We start from the raw sequence: 25,370 nt of genomic DNA, 5'->3' as shown, positions 1-25,370 counted from the left end.
CACTCCTCAGTCACCAAGACTGTTAGGGCACAAATCACACCGCGTGAAATCTCTTGGAATTTATTTTTACAGTTATATTGTTAAGATTTGCCACGTGTTTGTGTGTTGCTATAGTTATAGCACTTTGTTTCTTTGGCTTTATCGCTGTCACCCAGACTGGCCTCAAACCCACGATCTGCCTCACCTTCCCAAGTACACATGTACGCCACCACTCTAAGTACTATTATTGTTTTCTGTTGGATGCACAAATTTGAAAAACTGTGAGTGTAAAACAGAATCAGTTCCTTTTACTTATAGGTCTACATCACTAACCCAAGGAGATCACTGAAGAGAATAAAAGCTAAAGCAGATTTTTTTATTGAATAAAAATGTATACTGCTCCTTACAGTATCCTTTGAAACCCATTTATTAACATGGCATAACAATTATGCAAGCCACGATCTTATTACAGAATTTACCTACCACCCGCTGTAGTGTTGAGGGTGCAACTCAAGGCCTTGTGCTGGGCAAGCACCCCATTACTGACCCACACCCCAAGTTCTCTCTTCATATTATCATTTAGTCACAAGACAAACCAGCCAAGTTTGCTACCTCGCAGCCCATCTGTAGCAGCTCTTTGAAAACAGCACTGTAGAAAGGAAGTACAGACCGGAATGTGTGGTCAGCTCTGACCTGTAAGGCATGACGTCAGGCTGTTCAGAGAACTCATTCGTGTTTTTTCTCTAAATGGGCCCCTTGGTAATGCATCTTCTTCAGCTCTATCCACGACTGCCACAGCAGCAGTCCTGGGATCAGAACCCACAGGCCGTTAAAAAATACCAAATAGACCCAAAGGTAGAGCCAGCTCTTGGTGTTGAGGTTGGGGTTTCCGACAAGCCACTCGGGGAAGAAGGTCATCCAGCCGCCATAGAGTTCACACACGCACAAGGTAATCTGTATGAAGTGCCTGTGGGCAGGAGAGGCCAGGTGAAACAGGTGCAGCTTGGCGCTCTACATCACGGCACCTTTTCTTCCGGGCAGCGCCAACAGTCTCTACCACAGAAACGTGTGGGCTTCTGTGCGGGGCTCCTTAGATGGGCCAAGTAAGCCTCGATAGGGAAGATGCCATCTTTCCTTGCAGAAGCCACACTGTTCTTGCTAGCAGCATTCTAACAGCATTCCATAAGGATGCTGGGGGTACCCTGCACTATTCTCAGCAGGACCCACAGAGACCTGGGACTGAATCTTGTCACCAGCCAGTTTCATCTGCTGCAAAAGGTAGCGATGATCCCTCCTTAAAGGGTATTATGGCAAGTAGAGGAGCTAGGTACCCGTACCTGACTCACGTCAATCATGCAAATATTACCAATGTTTGAGACAATATGTATGTAGCTTTGTAACACGGAGAGGAGTTTTAATTCAGAACATGGCTGTTCTGGCAAAAGACCACATCCAAAGACCTTCTAGGGTCGGTGTGATCAGGCTGGAATACAAACACGCCTTTTATTCAGGAGACCGAGGCAAGCGGATCTGAGTTCAAGGCCAGCCTGGGATAGAGCAAGTTTCAGGTAAAGAAAAGCCTAGGTCCAGGTGTGGTGGTACATGCCTTTAATGACAAACAAACAAAGGTAAAGTTAGTTTGTAGAAGGAAGCACCCATGTTTGAAAGGGATGTCTAAAGTGTCCCTCAGTAGAAGAATGGATAAAGAAACTGTGGTACATTTACACTTTGGAATACTACTCAGCTATTAAAAACAAGGAATTTCTGAAATTTGTGGACAAATGGATTGAACTAGAAATGATCATGATGAGTGAATTAACCCAGAATCAGAAAGAGTCGAATGGTTTATACTCACTTATATCTGGACACTAGCCCAAGGGGCATGTCCCATGAAAGTCTTCACTTACCAGGAAAGTGGGACAGAGGGGAGGACACCCTATTGAGACTCTAGGTAAGAGAAACATGGGAGAATGGGGAAATTGAAGGATCCAGAGGGTCCTAGAAAGCTACAAGAAGAATACCATGATGGGCAGATCTGGGCCCAGGGGTCGTGCTCAAACAATGGCACCAGCCAAGGACAATACAGGCAGTAAACTTCGAACCCCTACCTAGATCTAGCCAATGGACAGGACATTCTCCACAGTTGAGTGGAGAGTGGGTCTGACTTTCACATGAACTCTGGTGCCCCATATTTGACCACGTCCCCTGGATGGGGAGACCTGGTGGCACTCAGAGGAAGGATAGCAGGCTACCAAGAAGAGACTTGATACCCTATGAGCATATACAGGGGGAGGAGGTCCCCTCAGTCACAGTCATAGGGGAGGGGAATAAGGGGAAAATGGGAGGGAGGGAAGAATGGGAGGATACAAGGGATGGGATAAACATTGAGATGTAATATGAATAAATTAATAAAATATATATATTTTTAAAAAGGAAGTGATGTCTAATTGAGTGGCAGAAAAAGTGACAAGTCAGAGATGATTTGACAGAATAGGACACACCCATCTCTCACGAGAACAGAGAGAAGAGGGAAGCTACTTAAGGGAGCAGCACAGAGAATGGGGAGAGAGGAAGCAGTGTTACCCGGAGAGCTTTACAGAGAGAGGTTGAAGAGAGAACAAGCCAGACACAGGTGAAGGCAGAGCGAGCCAGAGAATGAGAAGGAGCCAGGAGGTTAGAGCAGATTGCTGGAGTTAGTTTGAGGCCAAGCAGAGCGATTCCAGGCCGAGAGAGAAGCCAGATTGAATAAGTCAGCTAGGAGAGGAGTTTGAACCATAACAGCCCTGAGTTGAACAGCCAGCCCAGAGCTCAGTAAGAACAAGCAAGGGTGAGCTGATTAAGAAGTAAGTCTTAGAGGCTAAAAACATTCTAGGCCTAGGTTAGATTGTAGGGAGGCTAGAAGCTTCCAGGCCTAGGTCTAGGTTAGCAGACAGACGGAGGAAGCCCTTAAGACAACAACTGAATCAAGTAAAGCAAGTTCATTTTACAGTAACGTGTCTGCAGTTGTGGCCATGGAGCCAAATAATGTTAAAAGAATAAAAAAAAATTTAATTTACTGCTAATTATCCTTCAAGTGATGGAGAAAGGGGTTAAAGCTGGCAGGCCTCTCATCTCTGAGATCTCATGATAAAGCGTTACATCCTCTCTTGAAGTCTTAGATAAAGCTTTTTGTCCTGTGGATAAATGGGCTTGCTACTGAATCCAAACATCACTCACATGTCACTTGGGCCCTTGGGCAGCTAATGTCCACCCCTTCCCGCTGGGCAGGAATGGACTTACCTGTAATACTTCTCCTTGACTATGGCATAGATGAGGACCAAAGCCAGAAACCCATCCAGCACGACCGTCAGGACTTCCAAAGACACGATGGTTGGGTCGGAATACAGCCACCTTGCGTCTGCCTTGCCGTATTCCTTCCCTAAGGATAAAGCGCACGTCATCAGTCTCAGCTGGTGGAGGGTTTGCTGCTCCGATCTAGGCAGGGCACAGACTAATGGGCTACACTGTGACAATCTCAGACAACCACACAATATACCCTAGTCACGCTCGCCATCCCATTCCCCTGTCTGGTCCCCTTCCTGCTGGCCTCACCTTTCCTCTCAACAGCAACTTCTTAGTTTCACGCTTTTAATCCTTGATTTGCAGAAATGTGTGCTTTCCCATTTATAGATGGAATGATTTGGTTCTGGCATTTATTATTTTTTAGTTCTATTATTATTATTATTATTATTATTATTATTATTATTATTATTATTATATTATATTAGTAGTAGTAGTAGTATATTGATTCTTTGTGAGTTTCACAATACACACCTGAATCTCACTCATCTCTCAGCCCCTTTGTATCAACTCTCCGCCCTTGTAACCTCCCCACAAATAAAAAAAAAACAAAAATTTAAAAAAAAAGAAACAAAACATTAAAAAAAAACAAAAAACCCAAGCCCCATCTTGTTGTAGAAGCTCCAGTGTGTCACAGCGCATCCTACAGTATAAGCTTTTGTCCACACATCTTTTCTTGTAAACGTTCACTGCGGTGAATCATCATCGGTCAGGCTCGAGGCCTCTGGTTGTCCTGTTGTCGCCCTGTGTCATGGAGATCCTGCAGCCTTGGATCTGCAGGGCCCGCCCCTTCACACACTCCAGAAGTTTACAGATGGGGTAGATACTGGGGTGGGCCAACTCAAAGCCCTGGATCTGGGCTGTGGTAGCTGAGTGGGTCAGCCCACCAGCTCTCCCACAATCACAACCACGCCGCCAGGCCGAGCTCATCCAGCACGTCTGGGCTACCTCACGCAGTGTCTGCAGCTGGAAAGGAGCAGGGCCAGCTCTCCCATTCCCATGCACCTAGGGCCAGCTTCCCCAGGCCTCCGACATCATCAGGGTCAGCCTTACTATGCTGCCCAGGTGAGTTGCAGGGCCAGCTGCCCAGAATCCCACAGGCACTGAGGGGTGGAGCCAGCTCTGCATAGCCTCTGAACATGACAGTCTCAGGCAGCAGCCTAGACCAGGGACGTCCACATGGTCTTTAGCGGTGATATGAGCCATGGATGCTGGCCTAGACCCAGAGATGGGTCTCCTTCTCACCTCACCAGCAGCACAGGCTGGAACCCACCGTGGCCTCAGGCGGCAGGGCAGGCTACTCATGTCAGGCTCTTCTGCTCATCCTCTGGGTCTCCAGCTCCTCTTCATGAAGCTCAAACTGTTCCCTTCTCTTTCTCTCCCGTCTCTCTACCACATCCTTGCACATCCTAGTGGCTCCCACTGCGGGCATGCCTGGAGGCCGATGGGACTCTGGGTGTCTTCTGCCCGCCCACGTTGTGTGACATGGCAGTGGATGCCATGAGTTCTTTATAGATTCTAGAGATTAATCTGTCACTGAGGAATAGTTGGTAAAGATGGTCTTTTCTTCTGTGGGCTCTCCTCATTCCTTTACTGAGTGGTAACTTTTAATTTCAGAAAATTCCATTTACCAATTCTTGCCATTATTTTCTGCATTGTTGGATTGCTGTTTGGAAACCCGTTGCCTGTGCCTGTATCTTGAAGTATTTTCCCAACATTTCTCTCTAACAGTTTTAGCATTTCAGGCCTTACGTTAGGTCCTTGATGCATTTGGAGTTGGTTTTTAATGAGGCAGGAGAGAGGCTGGTTTCACTCTTCCTCATGTGGTTATTAGTGCTCCTCACACTACTTTGAAGAGGCCGCCATCTTTTTTCCCAGTGTATATTTCTATCACCTTGTCAAACATCTGGGAGCTGTAGAGTTGCATGGGGTTGTTTCTGGGTCCTCTGCTCCAGTGCGTTAGTCTACATGACTAGTACGCCAGTTAGTGGAGACGACCACTCTCTACAACCATCACAGTGCAAGACTCAAGCGCTGCAAAACACAGTTTCCAAGCACATCCATGGATGTGTACTCTGCCCTCGGCACTCTTCATTGCAAGGCGAAGGGTTTTAAATTAGTTCAATGTAGTCAAATTTTGCAAATACAACACCTAATAATGATTGTTCTAGAGCCTGGGGAGATGGCTCACTTGGTAAAACTCTGGCCTTGCTAGCATGAGGACCTGAGTTCAATCCCCAGCACCCATGTAAACATGTCAGGCAGGCAACACATGAAGCTTGCCGGCCCAACAATCAGCCTAATTGGTGAACTCCAGGCCAATGAGAGACCTCAAATGACAGGAGGTGGATGCCACTCTTGAGGATACCCGAGGTTGTCCTCTATACACACACACACACACACACACACACACACACACACACACACACACCCTCACATGTGACAGTAGTATTAACTGTCTACTTGACACAACTTAGGGTTCCCTGGGAGATGGGCTTCCAGGAATCTTGGGGGAGACAGGGGGTGCCTGTTTTTATATCATTAATTGATGTGGGAAGACCTGCCCACCATGGGTGGGACCATTCCCTAGGCAGGGAATCCTGGACTGCATGAGAGCTGAGAGAATAAAATAAACATTAGCTGCATGCACCCACTCCTCCCTGTTCCTGACTGTGGCTGTGATGAGACCAGGTCCTGCCACAGTGACCCCCCTGCCACGATGGACCGTGACCCCTGAACTAGGAACTGGGACTAACCCTTTCTCCTTTAGGTTGCTTCTGTCAGGACATTTTGTCACAGCAACAGGAAAATAAAATAAGATATACATGCATAAAAAGAAGTGGGGAAAAGGCAGGCAAGATGGCTCATTGGGTAAATAGGCAAGCCTCAGATCTGTGTTCCATCTTGAGGACCCACATGGTAGAGAAGAAAACTGACCTCCCATGGGTTGTTCCCTCTCTCTCTCTCTCTCTCTCTCTCTCTCTCTCTCTCTCTCTGTCATGCGCGCACGCGCACGCACGGGTTTAATTTTAAAAATTAATGATCTTTTTTAATGCATTATACTCCCTTACTTCAAATAAAAATTCTCCAAAAATTATCTAAGTGTAATTGAGATGTGGAAAAGTATTAAGAAAATATTTCTTAAAAATATGGTACATTTTGTGGGACTAGAGAGATGCTCAGTGGCTAAGGGCACTTGCTACTCTTGCAGAGGACCCAGGTTCAGTTCCCAGCACTGACACGGCAGCTCACAGCCATCTGTAACTCCAGTTCCAGGGGGCCTGATGCCCTCTTCTGCCTTCTTTGGGTAGCAGGTATGCATGTGACACACATACATACGTTCAGAAAAAAACATTCATGCACACAAAAATATTTTTAAAATCTTAAAAAACAAAACATATTTTGAGGGTGAACACAGTGGCACACACCTTTAATCCCAGAACTCAGGAGGCAGAGGAAGGCAGATCTCTGAGAGACCCCGTCTCAAAAACAAACACACCATATTTTGTGATTTAAAAAAAAAAGTTTAAATGTTTACTTTGGGGGCTGGAGAGATGGCTCAGCGGTTAAGAGACCTGTCTACTCTTCCAGTGGTCCTGAGTTCAATTCCCAGAAACCACATGGTGGCTCACAGCCATCTACAATGAGATCTGGTGCCCTCTTCTGGCCTGCAGGGGTACATGCAAGCAAAACATTATATACATAATAAATAAATAAATAAATAAATAAATAAATCTTTTTTTAAAAAATGTTTACTTTGTTTCATTAGAGAGAAGATTTTGTTATATCACCCAGGCTAGCCTTGAACTTGAGCTATTCCTGACTTTGCCTCCTGACGGCACCCGACACCTTTGCTAACTGAAGACACCTGAATGGATGTGTGTCTAGGATGACACTGCCTGGGCTCCAGGACGAACAAAATAGTGTCAGCAGCAACAGCGGGCCCCCGCCCAACTTCTCCAGGTAATAACTGGAAAGCAGTGTACCCAAGAATCTTTCCAGACCCACGACCAGAATCTTTCTTCTGGAATGTGCCACGAGTCCAGACGTCTTTCCCCAGCTTGAGAAAGGACCACCCACTTTAAAGGCCATTGTTGGCGCCAGCGAACTGCCCAGTACGGGTGCCGGGAACTGAACTCAGGTCCTCTGTAAGAGCAGCAAGTGCTCTTAATGCTCTTAACCACCGAGCCATCCCTCCAACCCCTAATTATTTCCTTAACTTTTATAAAATGCTTCATGAATTTGCATGTGATCCTTAGGCAGTGGCCAGGCTAATCTCTGTACGCTTTCTATTTTAGTATGTGTGCTGCCAAAGTGAGCACCCTGATTACTTAACCGATAAAAGTAGTACATGCTGATCTCAAACTCTCAAATGATGAGGGTGAAAGAGTGGACATCTCTACCTCGCTCTCCTTTCAAGCATCCTGTCCGGTTACAGGAGAGGGTGTGGCTGGTTAGAAAGGACTCCCAGCGTCTGACTGGACAGAGGAAGTTTTCATCGCATAGTGGCCAGAGAAAGGATCCCTTGAGACTACTGACTAAGGTCTCTCAAGAAAGGCTGCCCTGAGAGAAAGGCCACTCACAACACTAGATTTTGGCAAACCATCTGCCATGTTCAGAAATAACTGTAGCAATTGAAAAGAAAAGAAAAATTTCCCTAAATATAAACGTATAAACAAGAGGTAAAATGAACCAATTAAAGCATCCAAAAATCTAGGGAAATCATTTACATAAAGTGTCAATTCTTTAGAAGGAAAGAAATCTGTGAATGCTTACACATTAGAAACAGAACTAACCCCAAACCACCTCTGTATCCATTCTTTTTAAAGATTACTTTACTTGTTTTATGTGTATATATGGGAGGAAAGCACCTAGTTCAAATAGTGCGGGCCCTTTGCTGTCCTTCCTTTGTTTTACAGTGCGGCATGGGGGCTCACACATGGGAGGCAAGCGCTCCTCCCCGGAGCCACACCCCAGCTGTGTACACACTGTTTAATATGTAGCTTTGCTGAGATGTAATTCACATGGCATACAATTCCAATCTTAGTACATTCACAGCTTTGAATAGACACAACGTAAGTGAGAACATCTCAAAAGAAAACCACACCCATTGGCAGTCACCCACAGTCCCTTCCCCAGCCCCAGGCAACCACTAATTTGTTATCTGTCTCTATAGATTCACCTATTCTGGACAGGACATGTGAAATGGGATCATACAATATGTGATGCAGACATTCAGCTAAGTGACAGCCAATCCAGCAATTAATCTCCTCGGGCATTTCAAATGCAAATGTTTTTAATTACTTACATAAAGATGCAATCAAGCCTTGGGACTCTGCGACATTTCCTACCAAAGACAAGTAGATAAAAACGCCTTCCTGGAGAGAAGACAAGGGAGACAGGCTGTTCAGCATCACCACCACAGGGCGGCATAGCAGACACATGGCACTGCAAGGCAGTACCCCCCCCCCCCACCTCCCCTCTGTAAACTGTCCCCATTTTGGCCAGTGGCCTGGAGGACCATACCATCTCTGAAGGCTCTCCAGACTGGGAAACGAGCGTGGCCAAACCTCATAATAATGGTTACTTTTTTTTTTTTTTTTTTTTGGTTTTTCGAGTCAGGGTCTCTTTGTAGCCTTGGCTGTTCTGGACTCACTTTGTAGACCAGGCTGGCCTCGAACTCACAGCGATCCGCCCAACTCTGCCTCCCGAGTGCTGGGATTAAAGGCGTGCGCCACCACGCCCGGCCCAAATAATGGTTACTTTTTAATGACTGGCATTATAAAGTCGGAAGTGTGTTCTTATATAGAAAAAAACTGAGTGAATTTTTTTTTTCACAAGGAGAGTAACTGGTTGTTGTACAGAATAAAACTTAGCTCTAGATTCTTCCAAAGCTCCTAAATCTTGGAGAAAGAATCTCAAAGCAGATTATTCTTTTAACCTTAAAAAATAAAGCGCATGTGGCCAGCAAGTGTCTGTAGCAGAGCCGAGCCCCGCCTTCTGCGGCATATCCAGGAAGTTTTGCTCTCAACACTTAGAGGCTTCCTTTGGCGGTTAGTGACCAAAATGTCTGCAGGCTATCTTAGTAGTCTCCCCATCATGGAAATGTTTCTTGGCCCAACTTCCAAAAGTCAAACAGCCAGGATCCACTTGTGTATCTCATGTGACAGTGGTTCCCTTGACTAACGCTCACTTCCAGCCAATAGCTTTTCCTCACCATCAGCCTGCACCAGCGTCATAGGACACTGAAACTCTCTGCCTCCCTCTACTCACTGCGGGGGCCATGTTTTTACCACTCCTGGGTGGTCACTACTTCTTGACACTGTTCGCCCTGTAGCATTATTCATTTATACCACTTTTCCCTTCCAGTCCTCCCAGCAGTAAATCTGGGGCTTACTCTATGAAGCTCTCTTCTTCTGCAGAAGTGTGTGTGTGTGTGTGTGTGTGTGTGTGTGTGTGTGTGTGTGTGTGTATACATGTCTCTGATTTTATAATACCAGCTGTTGAAAAAAATCATTTATGAGACACAGGTTTGACATTGTCCTGTTAATAACCAAATATGTGAGTTCAGGGATGGACTGACTGACAGTATCTGTCACTCACTCACCTGTGTAGCGCAGGCTCCTTGCTAAGAGCATGGCCCCGCCCCCTACTCCCACACTCCTGCCTCCAGTGGACAACTTCTGGCCACTCTGCTTGCTGACATGGAAGATACTGCAGACAGATCACATCCCCATCCTGGCTCTGCAAGCATATTTGCCTTCTATTTTCTGTGAGTGGATTCTACACCTGGGAAAGCCACTCAAGAGCCATCCCTCCTGTGCTCGTAGGGGCAGCGCTCACCGCAGTAGACCACAGACTTGTTCCTTTGCTAATCCAGTCTCTCACTCCCCTGTCCCCTAATGGCAAAGTCACAGGCGGAAGGTCCTGCCCTGCATGCTCGCCTCAAATCGTGCTGCGGTAGTTTGCTTTGTATTCGGGCCAGGACTTACTAGTGAGAGACTTCGGTCATCTTGCAGTTTGTGACTGTCTATCTCTGATGCGATCTCATGCGATCTCATGAGTGTCACTGAGCTTTTTTTCCCCACTCTAATCTCAGTTAACGTGGCCTTGGAAGCTGGTTTATGCTCTTTTCTTGGACATTCTTTCGTGGTCACTGAATTTGCAAATGTGCTTTGTCTGAGTTGATCCAAAATGCATTTTAGGCCAGGCATGGCAGCAAATACTTGTACACAAGTCCAATGTCAGTGTGGGCTATTCTGTGAGCTATAGACCAGACACCTCCCCCCAACACACACACACGTATATATGTACATAAAACTGAGAGGCCTAGATACGATTAGTAGCCTAGCTGGGTGAGATAGTGAATACATCAGGACAGTGGTTCTCAACCTGTGGGTTATGACTTCTTTGGGGTCAAACAACTCTATCACAGGGGTCACTCAAGATCTTCAGAGAACACAGATATTAACATTATGATTCATAACAGCAGCGACATTACAGTTATAAAGTAGCAACAAAAAATAATTTTATGGTTGGGGGGTGGGGGCCCACCACAACATGAGGAATTGTACGAAAGGGTCACAGCATTAGGAAGGTTGAGGCAAGAGGATCAGTATGGAAAGGCCAGCCTCAGCTATATGGTGAATTTTAGGCTAGCCTGGGATACATGAGATCTTGTCCTGAATAACCAAAGATTAGCAGACAACATCAGCACCTACCGAGTTATGATAGTACACTGTCATCTCACACAGTTGCCACCGAGGGCAAGGGAAAAACCAATGGTAGTTGTCACAGCTGCTTCTACTGTAATTTCTCTACTTGCCGGGTAACATCTGTCCTTTTAATTGCTGCTGCTGCTGCTTCAGAATAGTCATTTTGTGGGTGTGAAGTGGCATCTTGTGGGTTTTGATTTGTAATTCCTTAATGACTGGTAATGTTTCTATAATAAAATAAGCTGGGTGTTTTGTGGAGGGGGGTTATTTAGCTCACAGTCGGTTCTGGAGGTCCAAGAGCAGCACCTGGGCTCTGACAGACTTCCGCCCACAGCTCGGCACAGTGGCGGAGCATGAGTGAAGTGGGGAGATCAGAAGAAGCCAAAGTGAGGGTCCGGAGCCAGGGTGCTCTTTTAAAACAACTATTCTCAGCAGCACTCCTCCACATCCTTGGGAGCATCGGCTCCTTTCTCAGCACTGGCCGCGTGACTAAACAGAGTTAGACATTGCTTCTCAAGTTCCTGTCATGGCCACACTGCCACAACGAGGCCACAATGCCAACATGAAGGCCTGGCGTACACACGCAGGGAGGGCGTTCTCAAAGCACAGCAGTACTTGGGCATACTGGGCAAAATGAACAAATGGTTCTGACAAACTGAAAGCCTCTGGTAAAGTATAGGAGGGGCCATTACTGTAAGAGCCTGAGAGTCCAAACTGGGAGAGGGCTGCTCCTCAAGTCTTGAGTTCCTTGTTGGCCAGGAATCCTGGTTTGGGTATTTAAAACTATCATGCATCCTTCCCTCGCCGTACCCCCTCTTAGACCTGGACACCCCAGGGTGTCCTTCCCCTTCAAGACATGGGTACCCCCCTCCCCGTGCATCCCTCCTCCCCAGGACCCCCTCTGGACCTGTGCAGAGTCTGTCACTCACACAGCTGTATGACAGTGACTTGTTTCTCTGTTCATGTGCCTCACTAGCGACTTTGTGGCAGAAGCACACGTGTTGTACGCTGTACACACACGGTGAGCTCCACAGACAACCGCAGGCTGACCTCCTTTATCTCTGTTTGGCTGGGGCTGTTGTTTCTCCATAGCCGACTTGGAATGGCTTCGGAGGTACAGCAGGGGCTGACCACTGGCTAAATGGAGACTCCGCTTGTGTGAAAGGAGCTGCGGACACGGGGGAGGCCGGAGGGACCCCTGTGGAGTGCCACTGTCTAAAGAGCATCTCCTGTTCTCCTGGCGGTGAGATGGGTCGTCACAGGGACGCGGGCCTGTGCTAACTTTTCACTACCGTGACAAAATACCAGGCATTAGCACGAAGGACTGACTTGGGTTTGTGGCTCCCGAGTTACCAGTTCACCCTGGCAAGGAAGGAAGAAAGGAAGGAAGGAAGGAAGGAAGGAAGGAAGGAAGGAAGGTGTGGTGGGACAAAACAGTTCACAAAGTGTCCAGAAGTTCCAGGAGAAAGTGCCTGAGCTCTCCTCCTTTGTTCCACCCCCTTTTTATTCACCCAGGCTCCACCTACGGATGAAGCTACTACTACCTGCAGGGTGGGTCCTTCACTCTCTAGTCTGTCTGTTAACCCCTCACCCAGAGGCCTGGTCTGCTCATCCCTAGCCCTTGTCAACCTAGTCAAACTGACAATCAGGACGAAGCAGCCAGAGTCTTCGCATTTGGCCTGAAAGAGGCAAAGAGCCGATGCAGACATCTGACTTTTCTCTTCACACAGCATCCCACTGTCAGCAGCTGGGTGATCCTCAGACCAACAGCCAGGGCCGTAAGCGCTGCCCCCACCCTTCCCTTAAAGCAACTCTACGGGCTGGCAGCCCTTCCCTGCAACCACTCACCTGACCCCCTTACCCCTCCTCAGCCAGCTTTTCATCACCACAGCGGCACATCAGAGAAGAAAGAGAGTTGTTCAGCTCACCATTTCAGATGGCTCGGCCTCCGGTGGGAGGAGAACGCTGTGGTGTGTGTGCAGGAAGCATCCCATCAAAGCAGGCCTGGTCCTTTTATAGAATCCTCTTGTGTGAGCTGTCAAGGGGGTTCCCCCCCCCCCAGGGCTACCACAGCCAGTGACCCAAGAGCCTCCCATTAGATGTTCCCTCTTCCACATGGTATCTCTGGGAGGTTCTGTGACTTGAGCCTGGCCTGTTATACACCTGTCCGCATACTGTCCCCAACGACCAGCTCAGCAAAATGCAGGAGGCACAATCTGGTCAGAGAATGGGACCAGCGACCCTGGTTCTAAAGACTCCTGAGGGGGATCCTGGGCCAAGTCTGCTCTGACTACACAGGAACTACAACAGAAACCATCTAGTGTCATTTGCCAGGGGCCTCCATTGTCTGTCGGAGGGAACCTGGAGGGTTCCTGGCCTGAATCTACCGTGTGTTAGTGAACTGTAAAGTTCATCTTTCTTGTCCCTTTAAGCTACTTTAGGCCCGGAAGCATGAAGTGTGCATGGACTTTTTCATAACCAAAGCAGAAAGCCGCTAGCTTCCAGTCTTGTCTTTCATCATCACACGCGGTCCATATCCATCCTTCCAGATTAATAACCAGAGTATATGAAGAACTTAAAAGTCACCACAAGATTAGCCACAATTTTAACACACACACACACACACACACACACACACACACACACACACACACAGAGTCAATGACTCAATCAGCAAGTACACAAATGAAGCGAACATTTCCCACAGAAAGCACCAAGGGCCACCTGAAGAGATCTTCAGCACCTTTAGCCATTGGGGATAAGCAGATCCAAACTACGTTGAGATCCTATATTACATCAGTAGGGGTAACTAGAAGACTACAAATAGGGGCTGGAGAGATGGTCAGCTGTTAAGAGCACTGGCTCTTCTCCCAGAGGTCCTGAGTTCAATCCCCTATAAGCACATGTTGGTTCGCAACCATCTATAGTGGGATGTGAGGCTCTCTTCTGGTATGCAGGAGTACATGCAGAAAAGGCAACCATATATAAAATATTAAAACAAAACAAAAACCATAGCTGGGTGTGGTGGTGGCACATACACTTTAACCTCAGAGCCTGGGAGGCTGAGGCAGGAGGATCTCCAATACCAGGCTAGCCTGAGCTACATAATGAGACCCTGTCTCAGAAATCAGGCTGGCAAAATGACTTACCAGGTCAAGGCACCTCCTGAACAAGCCGAGTAACTTGTTTTATGCCCCAAAACCCACATAGAGATAGAAAGAGAACCGGGCCCACAAAGTTAGTCCTCAGAATTCCACACAAGCACCATGGTACATACTCACGCATATACAAAAACAGTAATAATAATGAAAAACCCAAACAAAAACCTACTGCTCTGGAAGCTTCCTAAAACATAGAGATATATAAAAGGAATTTTTTTGTTTATTTGTTTGGGTTTTGTTTTTGTTTTTTGAGACAGGGTCTCTCTGTGTTAGCCTTGGCTGTCCTGGGCTCGTTTTGTAGACCAGGCTGGCCTCGAACTCACAGCAATCCGCCTGCCTCTGCCTCCCGAGTGCTGTGATTAAAGGCGTGCACCACTATCGCCCGGACTTATAAAAGGAATTTAAGTGGACTCGGCATAAGACGGGGAAGACAACACCCAAACTAGATGCCATACGCTACCAAGAAACAACCCTCAGTAATAGCAAGAGCATCTTTTTGAGTCACTGGCCAAAAGGGACCAATAGACCCTCCAATCTCAGCAGGCTGATGCCAGTGCTGTTGGTTACCATCGGCAACCTTACCGTAAGGCCTTTTGGCAGGAGATGCCACATCCCTGCAGCATAGAACATGAAGAAATTTAGCTGCTGCTCAGCTGGAAGCTTCACCCCTACTAGTTAACGTCCATGATCTAGAAAGCACTGTGCACGCTCCGAAGGGTTACCCATCCATGAAAGCAGGGAGAAAGAACATTAGGTCAGGTGGGTAGGCGGGGGGTGAGGGAGCAGGCCGGAGGATATGGGAGGAGTTGGGGGGCAGGAAAGAATATTATGAAAATATAGTGTATGAAATTCCCAAAGGGGGAAAACAAAACAGAACATATTACCCACAGCTACTACACCCTGCACAGCTTAGTCCTATATGCCTGACTGGGGCAGTGAGGGAATTAAGGAAGGACAGACATACAGACACACACAGCTAGGAGTACCATGCTTTCTGTACACTCTGTCAACATTCACACACGGACCACAGGGAGCTGTGCTAATTCCTTGAGCCTGGCCCAGGGAGGGCTTCGCCATTTCCATGGGTCTGAGGCACTGGAGTCCTCGACTCCCCACACATGCCCGTATGGTAAATGGCCAGGCATCAAAATGGTCATCTTGCTGTCTCTGGCTCTAAATGGCACATGCTGGGCAAGTTTTCCCTTGCTGTCTAGTGAGGTCTTTAGAACGCTACCAAGACATTTATTCCAAGTTTGCTTATTAAAAAATAAAACAAGGCTCTGGATATCAAGATATTTAGCTCAGAAATTGTATATTTCCTATTGCAAGTTTAAAACAGGAGTGAGCTAACTCCATCTAACTGAGCAGCTAGCAAAGTCACTTTTAAAACGATCATGTGTCTGGTAGACTTTTTCTCTTCAGGTATTCCAGACTTGTGAGTTTCAACAAGGGATTTTATAGATTTCTATAAAAGTTTTCCCGGCCAACCTACTGTGATCTAGGATGAAATAATGATTTTATAGGAAATGATGTGTGTACTTATTTCAGTCCTCAAAGAGACAATCAGCAGGGGGAAAATGGCTTTACAGAAATTATAAAAACAAAAGCAAAAAGAGGCTAATCCAGATGTAAATGCGTTTTGGAGTTTTCACTTTCAAATTATTGGAGTAACGACTCAGAAAACAACGTAGCACCGGGTACTAAGAAGTGGCGAATGAGTCGGGGGTGAGCGTGGACCCACTCGTGAGCTCTGTTGACACGTGTTAGTACTTTCTGATCTGACCTAATCATGCTGGGTTCTTCCCCGGGATGACCACAGCCTGCAGCCTGCACCATTATTTATGGGAGGACCAGCTGCGCAGCCCCTCCCCCCAGGCTTTGCTGACTTGAGATATGCCCGCTGCCAGCTGCCACTCTCTACTGACATGACCACTCGCCTTTGATGTAGTCTTCCCCAGCCCCAGCGGACTGACGTCACCGTCACCAGACATTACCAGTGGAGAGTGACGGCCCCTGTGGAGTCACAGTAGCTCTGATGCACCCACGACACTAAGCTTAGCATTGGATTTAGGACGTTGAGAGCATATGTGTCCTCTTGAGGGAAATCCTCATTTCTGCTGAGACAGCTGTTCTCAGGTTAAGGACGAGGGGGTGGGGGGAGGGCTTGGGGCTCACTGTGACTTGATGTGGAGCTTATGGCTGTCTAGCGCAGAGCAGGGACGATGAAAAGGGCAGAGAGGAGCTGTTGAGGGGTACAAGCAGAGGGGACTGCAATCTTTGAGGTTGGGGAAGTGCCAGGCACTCTATGTCCTTGAAGCCAGCCCTGGTCCAAGAATCCCGGATCTGGGAATCATCTGGGAGCTTGCCCACCAGACAGAATCTCAACCGCGCCCAGGGTGATTTGTGTGCATGGTCAGGCTTGAGGAACGCTGTGTGAGATCACAAATGGTATGCAATCCTTATGGCAGTGTGTTGCTGTTGTTTAAAAGCAGGGCTTCGGTTTGTGGCTTGAGCCTCCATGCCAGACCCCTCCGGTTGCAGTCAGGCACATCGTTCCTGGGTTCCCGGCCACCTTCTGACAAGAACAGTTATTTCCATGCTTCATGGATGTGCGGCTTGACTCCCCACCCCCACCCCGCTGTCTACATGCCAAAGCCCAGTCATGGGGTTTCAACTGAGGGACTGCCCCATCAGTTTCGCCTGTGGCCACGCCTGTAAGGGTTTGTCTTAGAGACTGATGATGACTGACATGGGGAAGCCCAGCTTTCTACTGCAAGGAGGCACCATCCTGCCAGGCAGGTGGGGGAGGCGTATGACCCGTGTGCAGGTGCGTGAGGTAGCAAAGCAGCCTTCCGCCTGTGACCTCCCCCCAGCGATGGCCTGTGGCCTGGAGGTAGAAGGCGCAATAAGCCCTTTCCTCGCCTTCTGCTTCCTGTCAGAGAGTATCACAGCAACAGAGTCGAACTAGGACAAGGGATAAGGAGACTGAGGACCTTTCACCCTTCCTCACTACAGGAAAGGTTAACTGTGGGAGGGTCCTGCCCGTGGCTTCCTGGTGGGTAGAGGGCAGCTTTGAGGATTCAAGTGGAGAATGGCTCCAGAGAACGCTAAAGGGCTCCTCTGGATTCCGGCTGCTGTTCCGGGTTCCAGCAGCAACTTTGGTGGAATTGCTGGTCTGCTGAAATCCTGCCAACTATGCCAGAGGAATCGCTCCTAGGATCTGAGTCCAAAAGGTCTACTTCTCTTGTTCCCATTAACCTCTTTTCTCTCCTATCCAGGGTAGGTGGGTTGGAAGGCAGGTGTAAGAATTAAAGAACCCCAAATAAAGTAAGTTAGAAAAAGGTCAAGGCCCACAGTGCACGTGCCACAATACACACGTGGAGGTCAGAGGGCAATTTGCGGAAGTTGATTTCCTTCTACCTTGTGGGTCCTGGGGATTAAACTTGGTCTTTAAGCTTGGTAGCAAGTGACTTCACCTGCTAAGCCATCTCACCAGCCCCTGCTATCACCTTCTGTCCAGCACCTGGTGCCCCTGGGACACATCTGTGTGTATGCTGTGCCTGCAATGGGCTCACCCAGCTTACAGTATGACAGCTTTCTTAGTTTCTTTTCTATTGCTATGACAAAGCATGGCCAAGGCCACTCATAAAAGAAAGCATTGGATTTGGGGGTTCACGATTCCAGAGGGTCAGGGTCCGTGACGGTGGGGAGCTGGCAGCAGACAGGCATGGCACCGGAGCATTAGCTGAGAGATTACATCTGGACCCATAATCACAAGGGAAACAGAGAGCTAACTGGGGATGCTGTTTCTTGAAACCTCAAAGCCTCCAGTAACACACCTCCAACAAGGCCACACCTTCAACAAGGCCACACCTCCAACAAGGCCACACCTCCAACAAGGCCATACCTCCAACAAGGCCACACCTCCAACAAGGCCACACCTCCTAATCCTTCCTAAACAGGTCTGCCTACCGTGGATCAAATATTCAAATATGTGCACCTATGGCGGCCAATTTCATTCAACCAGCCACAACAGCTGTATGATGCCACACTTTTGGCTACAGGTGACCAGATGAGAGACGGGATGGAACATACCAACTCTAGAGGAGGGACGTCCCAGATGGCTGTCAGGTGGAAGAGCCACCTGTAAGAATTAGCTGGCCAATGGAATTTTCGCCTTCTGCAATAGAGACTGAAAAACACAGGGACGAAGTCGCGGGCTAAAGGCATTTGCCGCCAAGCCTGAAGAGTTTGCTCCCTTGATTCCCACTGTAAAAGGCAAAAGATTTATGTGATCTGGAGAGAAACCAGAGTATTGATTCCCACTGTAAGAGAAGAAGACCAACTCTTGCAACCTGTCCTCTGACCTCCACATGCACACCGTGACATACGCACGGCTCTCCTCACAAACAGATAAATGTGATAACAATAAAAAAAGACGTCATAGGTGGCCAAGATCCAAATACACAACATACACACACGCACCCTAATAATAAAATGAATAAAATATATTTGATTTAGTGTTACGAAGAATCAAAGAAGGACTTAGCTATTTCACCCATAGTTTCTCCATTACAAAAGATAGAAGAGAAACATTTTGTGGAATTAAACGTTTTTGGAGCGGTATGCTGTGGGATGGCCTATAATCTCAGCACACAGGCTGAGACAGGAGCAATGTGAGTTTGAAACCAGCCTGGGCTAGACAGCTGGACTACAGAGGCAGGGCCCGTGTCTCAGGGCAAAACCACAGGGGTTCTGTTGTTTGCTTTTGTTGTTTGCATGTTTAACTTTTTGGTTTTTTCCTGTGAGGGTGTGTCTCCTAGGAAAGTCAAAAGCTACACCTATAGTCTCACCAGCATGGCTGCCTAGACATGAGCCGATTAAATACAAGAACAAGCTGACGTGGCTGAGGAAAACCCACAAGGCCTCAATCTTACACAAAAAAGCAGGCAACTAAGAAGCACCAAGGGGGCAAAAAAGCATCTTCCCTGGAAAAGGGCACGCAAACTGGTTGTCCAACACCAAATGGTTAGCCCTGAAAACATAACCACAACTAAATGATTTAGTTTTATATATATATATATATATATATATATATATATATATATATATATATACACACACATATATATACATATACATATATATATATGCAAAAGATATGCATTTGATAGCAGTTAATGAAAAAAGTCGTGAGGAGCCGGGCATTAGTGGCTCACGCCTTTAATTCCAGCACTTGGGAGGCAGAGGCAGGCAGATCGCTGTGAGCTCGAGGCCAGCCTGAACTACAAAGTGAGTCCAGGACAGCCAAAGCTACACAGAGAAACCCTGTCTTGAAAAACCAAAATAAATAAATAAATAAATAAATAAAAGTCATGAATTTAAAAGAGTAAGAAGGGTTGTATGGGATGGTTTGAGGGCAGGAAAGGGAAGGTGGAAATGATGTAATTATAATCTCAAAATCAAAAGAAATGATAAAAACATTATTGTTATTTGTTCTTCTATGTCTACGGTGTTTTGCCTGCATGTCTATGTGCACATCATGTGCCTGGTTCACAGACAGGCCAAAAGAGGGCATCAAATCCTTTGAAATGCAAGTTAAAAATGCTTGTGAGCTGCCACATGGCTATTGGGAATTAAGCCTGGGTTCTAAGAGCAACAAGTGCTCTTAACTGCTGAGCCATCTCTCTAGCCCTTTTGTTTTTGCAGAGGCAGGGTTCCATGTAGCCCAGAGTGGCCTCAAACTTGCTATGTAGCTGAGGGTGGCCTTGACCCTCCTACTTCTGCGTCCCACATGTAGACTACAGGCATCACCACACCCAGAAGAACAAGCAACATTTCTAAAGAACATATATATATTGTATGCATTTGGTCCCAGCACTCGGGAGGCAGATTCAGGCAGAGCCCTGTGAATTCAAGGCCAGGCTGCTCTACATAGCAAGTTTTAAGTCACCCAGGACTACATAGTGAGACCCTGTCTCAAATTTAAAATACATAAATACATACATACATACACACACATACATACATACATATATATACACACACATAAAGATTTTAGGTTAATGACAGCAAAAACATTTAAATGAATTTTTTAAATGTTAGTTATGGGGGGAAGTCCAGCCCAGAGGTCCTAGAGAACCATCTATGTAGACACCTTCTTCTGTTGGGAGCTTCAGTGTGGATCTAAGCTTCCCAGGGCCAGGGTGAAAATAGAAATATTCCTGTTGTTATTGTTGTTGTTTGTTTGTTTTCTTTTTCCTACCAGAGGAAAATGTGAGCTATTTTGGAGGGAGAAACTAAGATTCTCTTAACACCTGCAAGAGATTTGTCAGAGTGTCACCCAGGGAGCGGCATTGCTAATCACTGTTCAAAAACCCTGCTACTCAATAAAGCTCTGAGAGGCCACGGGCCATGCACTGTGGCTGTCTAGGACAGCACGGGGCATCCAAAGAGCCTTTCAGGTATTTGTGCATGTAAAAGGACAGCATGCTGACACACAGCTGCAGACAGCCACTGCTCTCTCGCTGGGTAACACGGTCTTATTCATGATGTTAGAGACAACTGGATTCTAGCTGGTCAAAAGGCTGCCAATGTAGATAATAAAAACAGATCAAACCGTGAGCGCTCTCCTTGGGGCTGGCAACTTAGCAGCTGGGCTTTACAGCCAAAGCCTTGTCCAATGCCATGAGGCAAGCACAGTCATTACCTAGACCTTGCTATCTAAATGTAACAGAGGTGGTAGTGGCAAAAAATAAAAAATAAAAAAATAAAATAAAGTAAAATTACAGGGAAGACAGAGGCCAGTGACAGCCTGAGTAGGAAGGCATCTTAGGGAAGCCAATCTTTTATTAACGGGTAGAGGAACAAATTTACATCCCAAGAGTCAGAGACGAACATTCCAGCAGCAGAAGGTGAGAGCGGGTGGTGGTAACTGGAAAAATGTAACGTTTAAACACACAGACAAACTTTAAGGAGCATGCACATTGCAAATGAAACCCAGGCTCCCAGCGACAAGTGTCCTTTATCCTGAAGAATGAGTCTAAACAGAGTGCTGTGACAAAACCCACAGGGGCTGATCAAGGCTGGCCTTGAACTAGTGGCAATCATCCTGCATCCGGCTGCCCAGTGCTGGGATTCCGAGACAGGCTTTCTCTGTGTAGCCCTGGCTGTCCTGGACTTGCTTTGTAGACCAGGCTGGCCTCGAACTCACAGAGATCCACTCACCTCTGCCTCCCGAGTGCTGGGATTAAAGGCATGCGCCACCACACCCGGCCACTCGTGTTTGCCTCTATTTCCCTGAAGCTGGTCCCAAGCTGCTCTGGGAACAAGGCAACTGCCCAAATGCTTTCACCTGATTGCTCCAGTCATTAGGAAACAGCTATGGGAGTTACAAGGCTGAAGGGATGGCTGAAACTCAAAACACGGCATGTCATAATATCAGCCATGCCACTCTTCCTTTAAATCTGTCCCACTCCGTGATAACATGTCACCCCAGCTCCCTTCTCAGCCTGACCACCCAGATTCCTCGCCTGACCTCTGTCAGACTTTCCCCACACATAGGCATGCACTTTCTGCCTGGGCTTCTGGCCATATCTAGAGGGCTGCGCTTGGGCTGTAGGCAACTCTGCACCCGCATTGTCCGCAGTGGCAGGACCAAGGCACACAATCACGTAGGCAGTTGTGCATTGTCCTCCATTCTGGCCACCTTGGGACAACTCAGTGCTGGAGCCCAAGGTGACCAACTTCTATTATACTCTTTACGGCTGTGACATGAATCTTAGGTTACTTAAGGAGAGTTTCTTTTTAGTTTCCAATGTTGGGGAGGGTGTGGCTGAGCAGAGCACAGCAGACAACAGTGTGCGGTAGCTGAGAAGCAGAGAACATGACTGGGAATGCCTGCTTTCCAGCTTCTTCCTGTGTGTGTGTCCCCTTGATTCCAGTCCCCAGCCTGTGTCCCCTTGATTCCAGTCCCCACCTTACTCAGGGTTTCCCAGTTGACCCCTCTAGAGATGCCGCCACAGACACCCAGAGTGGTGAGCCTGCTGGATCCAGTGAGGCTGATGATCAAGACTGCTCAGTATGCTCAGATTGGGGCACCTGAGGTGAACGGCCCGTGGGGACGCAATGGCTTGAATCTCTGTCCCAGAGACAAGCTCTGAGTTTGGTGGCAGAGAGCAAACTTGGGAGGTTCAGAGAGGTAATGAAGGCAGCTCAAGTGGCCAGGGTGTGGGGACTTCAGTTCTCCTCAAGGCTCTACTCTGAAGTGTCAACTCAAGGTGAGCTGGACACCCTTGCAGCAAACCACCAACCAAAGCTAATACAAGCAACTACGGTCCTTACAGGCGCCCCACTGCTAATTCAAGTGTCCTCCCCTCCGACCCTCGGAGGTTGCTATGCAAAGACACTGGTGAAGGCATTGTTAGTAAAGGCAAAGGTGGCCATTGCTGTGGGCTTCTTAGTTTGTAAGACGGGCCTCAATTTCTGAGAGAGTAAAGTATCAACCAAGGGGTTTGTGGTGCTTGGCAGTGGTCACTTCCATCTATGGAGAAAAGTACATCTCGGGTGGGAGAGACTAAGGCAGGGTGACCGCCAAGGAGGCCTTCACAGCAGGCAAGCAGAGGCTCTACAAGGGGCCTTCAGGTCTGAAGTAGGGTGAACAGGTCAATCCCACACATGAGACCAGGCCTCAAGGCACCATGTGTCATGTTATCTGTATCTGGGTTTGGAAAGTCCACCTAAACTTGGATGGCGGACATACAAATACATTTTCTGAGAATCTTTATACCTTTTACATTTCTGGCATATTATAGCTATATATTTCCCATTAAGTGGGACCTGAGCATCTTTGTTTTTGTTTGTTTTGTTTTGAGACAGCGTCTCAGATAGCCCAGGTTTGCCTTGAACTCACTATGGAACCAAAGAGGGCTTTGATTTTTCTCCTCTGTCTGCCCCTGCCTCCCAAGCGCTGGGGTGACAGATCCGCACACTGCACCTGTTTCGCTGCCCTTGTTCGTTGGGGGGTTATGTACTTAAGTGGTAGTTTAAAAACCAATTCTTTAAACAGGCTTTCGGGGAAACAACACTGCTCTCCTGCCTCCACACGTTAACTATTAGGAAGTAAGGAGGCTCATCTTTGTGCAGGCCCTCAATGGACTGGCAATACTCACGGACCTAAATGATGGACAGACACCATGTTCTCTCTTTATTTCAGGATAAGGGACGTTAGTCCAAGGTCTGTCCAGATGTAGAGTAGGTCCGGTTTTATCGGGGGGAAAAAAGGGTATTTAAGATCATAATTTTAAAAGCTGGGTGACGAAGTAGACATCAGAACTACCTGTGTGTAGTTGCACTGGCTATTTCTAAAGCAGGGTAAGGGACCAGCAAGATGGCCCTTCTGCCAAGGCCTGAGGTTGATCTCCAAAACCTAAGAGTGGGAAGGACAGAACTGATTCTGCAAGTTGTCCACTGCTGTCCATCTGCAATGCTACGGCAGATGCATGCCCGCCCAACCCCTCTGCCAAGTAAATAAGAAAATAAAATCACTCACTGCATTTTAGGTGAATTTAAAGGCCACATTATGGTTAATCTTGCCGGTCAACTGTCAATTTGATGAGACTGAGAGTCACCATGGAAACAATCCGCTATCAGGGATTATCTATACTAGGTTAACTGAGGCCGGGGACTGAAGGAGAAAGTATCTATTGCTTTCTCCTTCCTGACTGTGGGCCCTGTGTGTGCAGCTGCCTCCCACGCTTGCTACACCTTTCCTGACCCTTAACTGTGAGCCACAGGAAACTCTAGTCAGGATTTGTTTGCAGCAATAACACAAATAACTAAACAGAACCTTGGTAAACCTGACCATGAGGTTCTTGGGTCTTTGGAACTAAATTGTAAGAATGTGAACAGTTTGAAACTTTGGGTTAGAAAAGCCCTAGACTGTTCTTTAAAAATAAATAAATAAATAAATAAATAAATAAAAAGTTTAACAGGACATTCTGGTAAAAGTTTGGGAGATAAGGATGCTGAGAGAAATGAAGATAGTGGAAAGCTGGCTCAGGAGATTCCAGAGAGGAACACCGCCTCTACTGAGAACTGGAGGCCACAATAGCCTGGCACCGAATCTGATTGCAGTCTGCCTGTATCTTGCGTGCTTTAGAGCAGAAATGCATACACTAGAGAAGAATAAACAACAGGTTACTGAATAATAAATAGGCCGTTGAGTAAATCAAGGGAAAAAAAAATTTAAAGAAAGCTCTCAGAATTAAATGAAAATGGGAACACATCATAGCAAAGCTTGTGGGATGAAACGAAGAGTCCTAAGAGGGAACTGTGCCTACACTTAAAAAAAGAAAAATTCAGAAAGAGCTCCAATAAATAACTTAATGATGCACCGCAAGAGTATGGGGGGAAAAGGAATAAACCAAGATTCAAAGCAGTAAATTGGGAGACACAATTAAAACCAGGGCAGAAATTAATAACATGAAAAGAACAATAACATAACCAGAAACAACACAACACAAAGCTGATTCTTAGAAAAGATTAACACGATTGGCAAACTCTTTGCCAAACTAACCAAAAGACAGAAGGCCTAAAGTAATCAAATCAGAGAAGAAAAAGAAGATAACAGACATCAAGGAAATTCAGAATACTGTATGGACATACTTTTAAAAAACATATTCTACAAAATTAGGTAACCTACAAGAAATGGATTTCTAGGAATGTCTGACCCACAAAAGTTAAACCAAGATGAGGAGGGAGGGCGGTGAGAGGGAGGGAGGAGGAATTCCTCTAGCAAATCTCAGGGGGATACGTTTGATAAAAGACGAGGAAGCACCTAGAAAGCATCGGTAAATGGGGCCAAGGCCAAAGCCAGCGCCCTCCCGGCCCGCAGGCAGCCAGCAGCACTCTCGGGGCGGATCCTGAGGTTGGCGACGGTACTTACCAGGACGAAGTGCACCAGTGCGTCATAGCAGAGCCAGGCGAGCACCGCACGCTCTACCGCGCTCCGCCCACGGCCCAGGCGCAGACCCAACGTGCTTCCCACGGCCAGCAAGGCCGAGCACAGGAGCAGCGAGGAGCCTGCCGCCGGACCCAGCACCCACTGCTCGCCCATGGTTCCGCAGCACACCCTGGCACGCCGGGAGCTGCCGAGCTAGCCTCCTGTAGGCGGGGC

The 25,370-nt window shown here is 47.3% G+C and overlaps 1 protein-coding gene across 1 annotated transcript; it reads right to left on the bottom strand.

The window, feature by feature from the left end:
• Positions 1-334: 334 nt before the first annotated feature.
• EBPL (EBP like) lies at positions 335-25,370 on the bottom strand. Its single transcript, XM_084767472.1, has 4 exons — positions 25,140-25,370; positions 8,627-8,696; positions 3,259-3,397; positions 335-946 (listed from the first exon to the last, which is right to left on the bottom strand). The coding sequence occupies exons 1-4, from the start codon at positions 25,308-25,310 to the stop codon at positions 706-708; spliced, it is 621 nt and encodes a 206-aa protein (XP_084623598.1). The 5' UTR covers positions 25,311-25,370; the 3' UTR covers positions 335-705.

Source organism: Acomys minous (genome assembly GCF_964271855.1).
Source record: "Acomys minous genome assembly, chromosome: 18".
Lineage (NCBI taxonomy): Eukaryota > Metazoa > Chordata > Mammalia > Rodentia > Muridae > Acomys > Acomys minous.
Note: the sequence above shows the minus strand (reverse complement) of the source record. Positions and strands in the feature narration are given on the sequence as shown.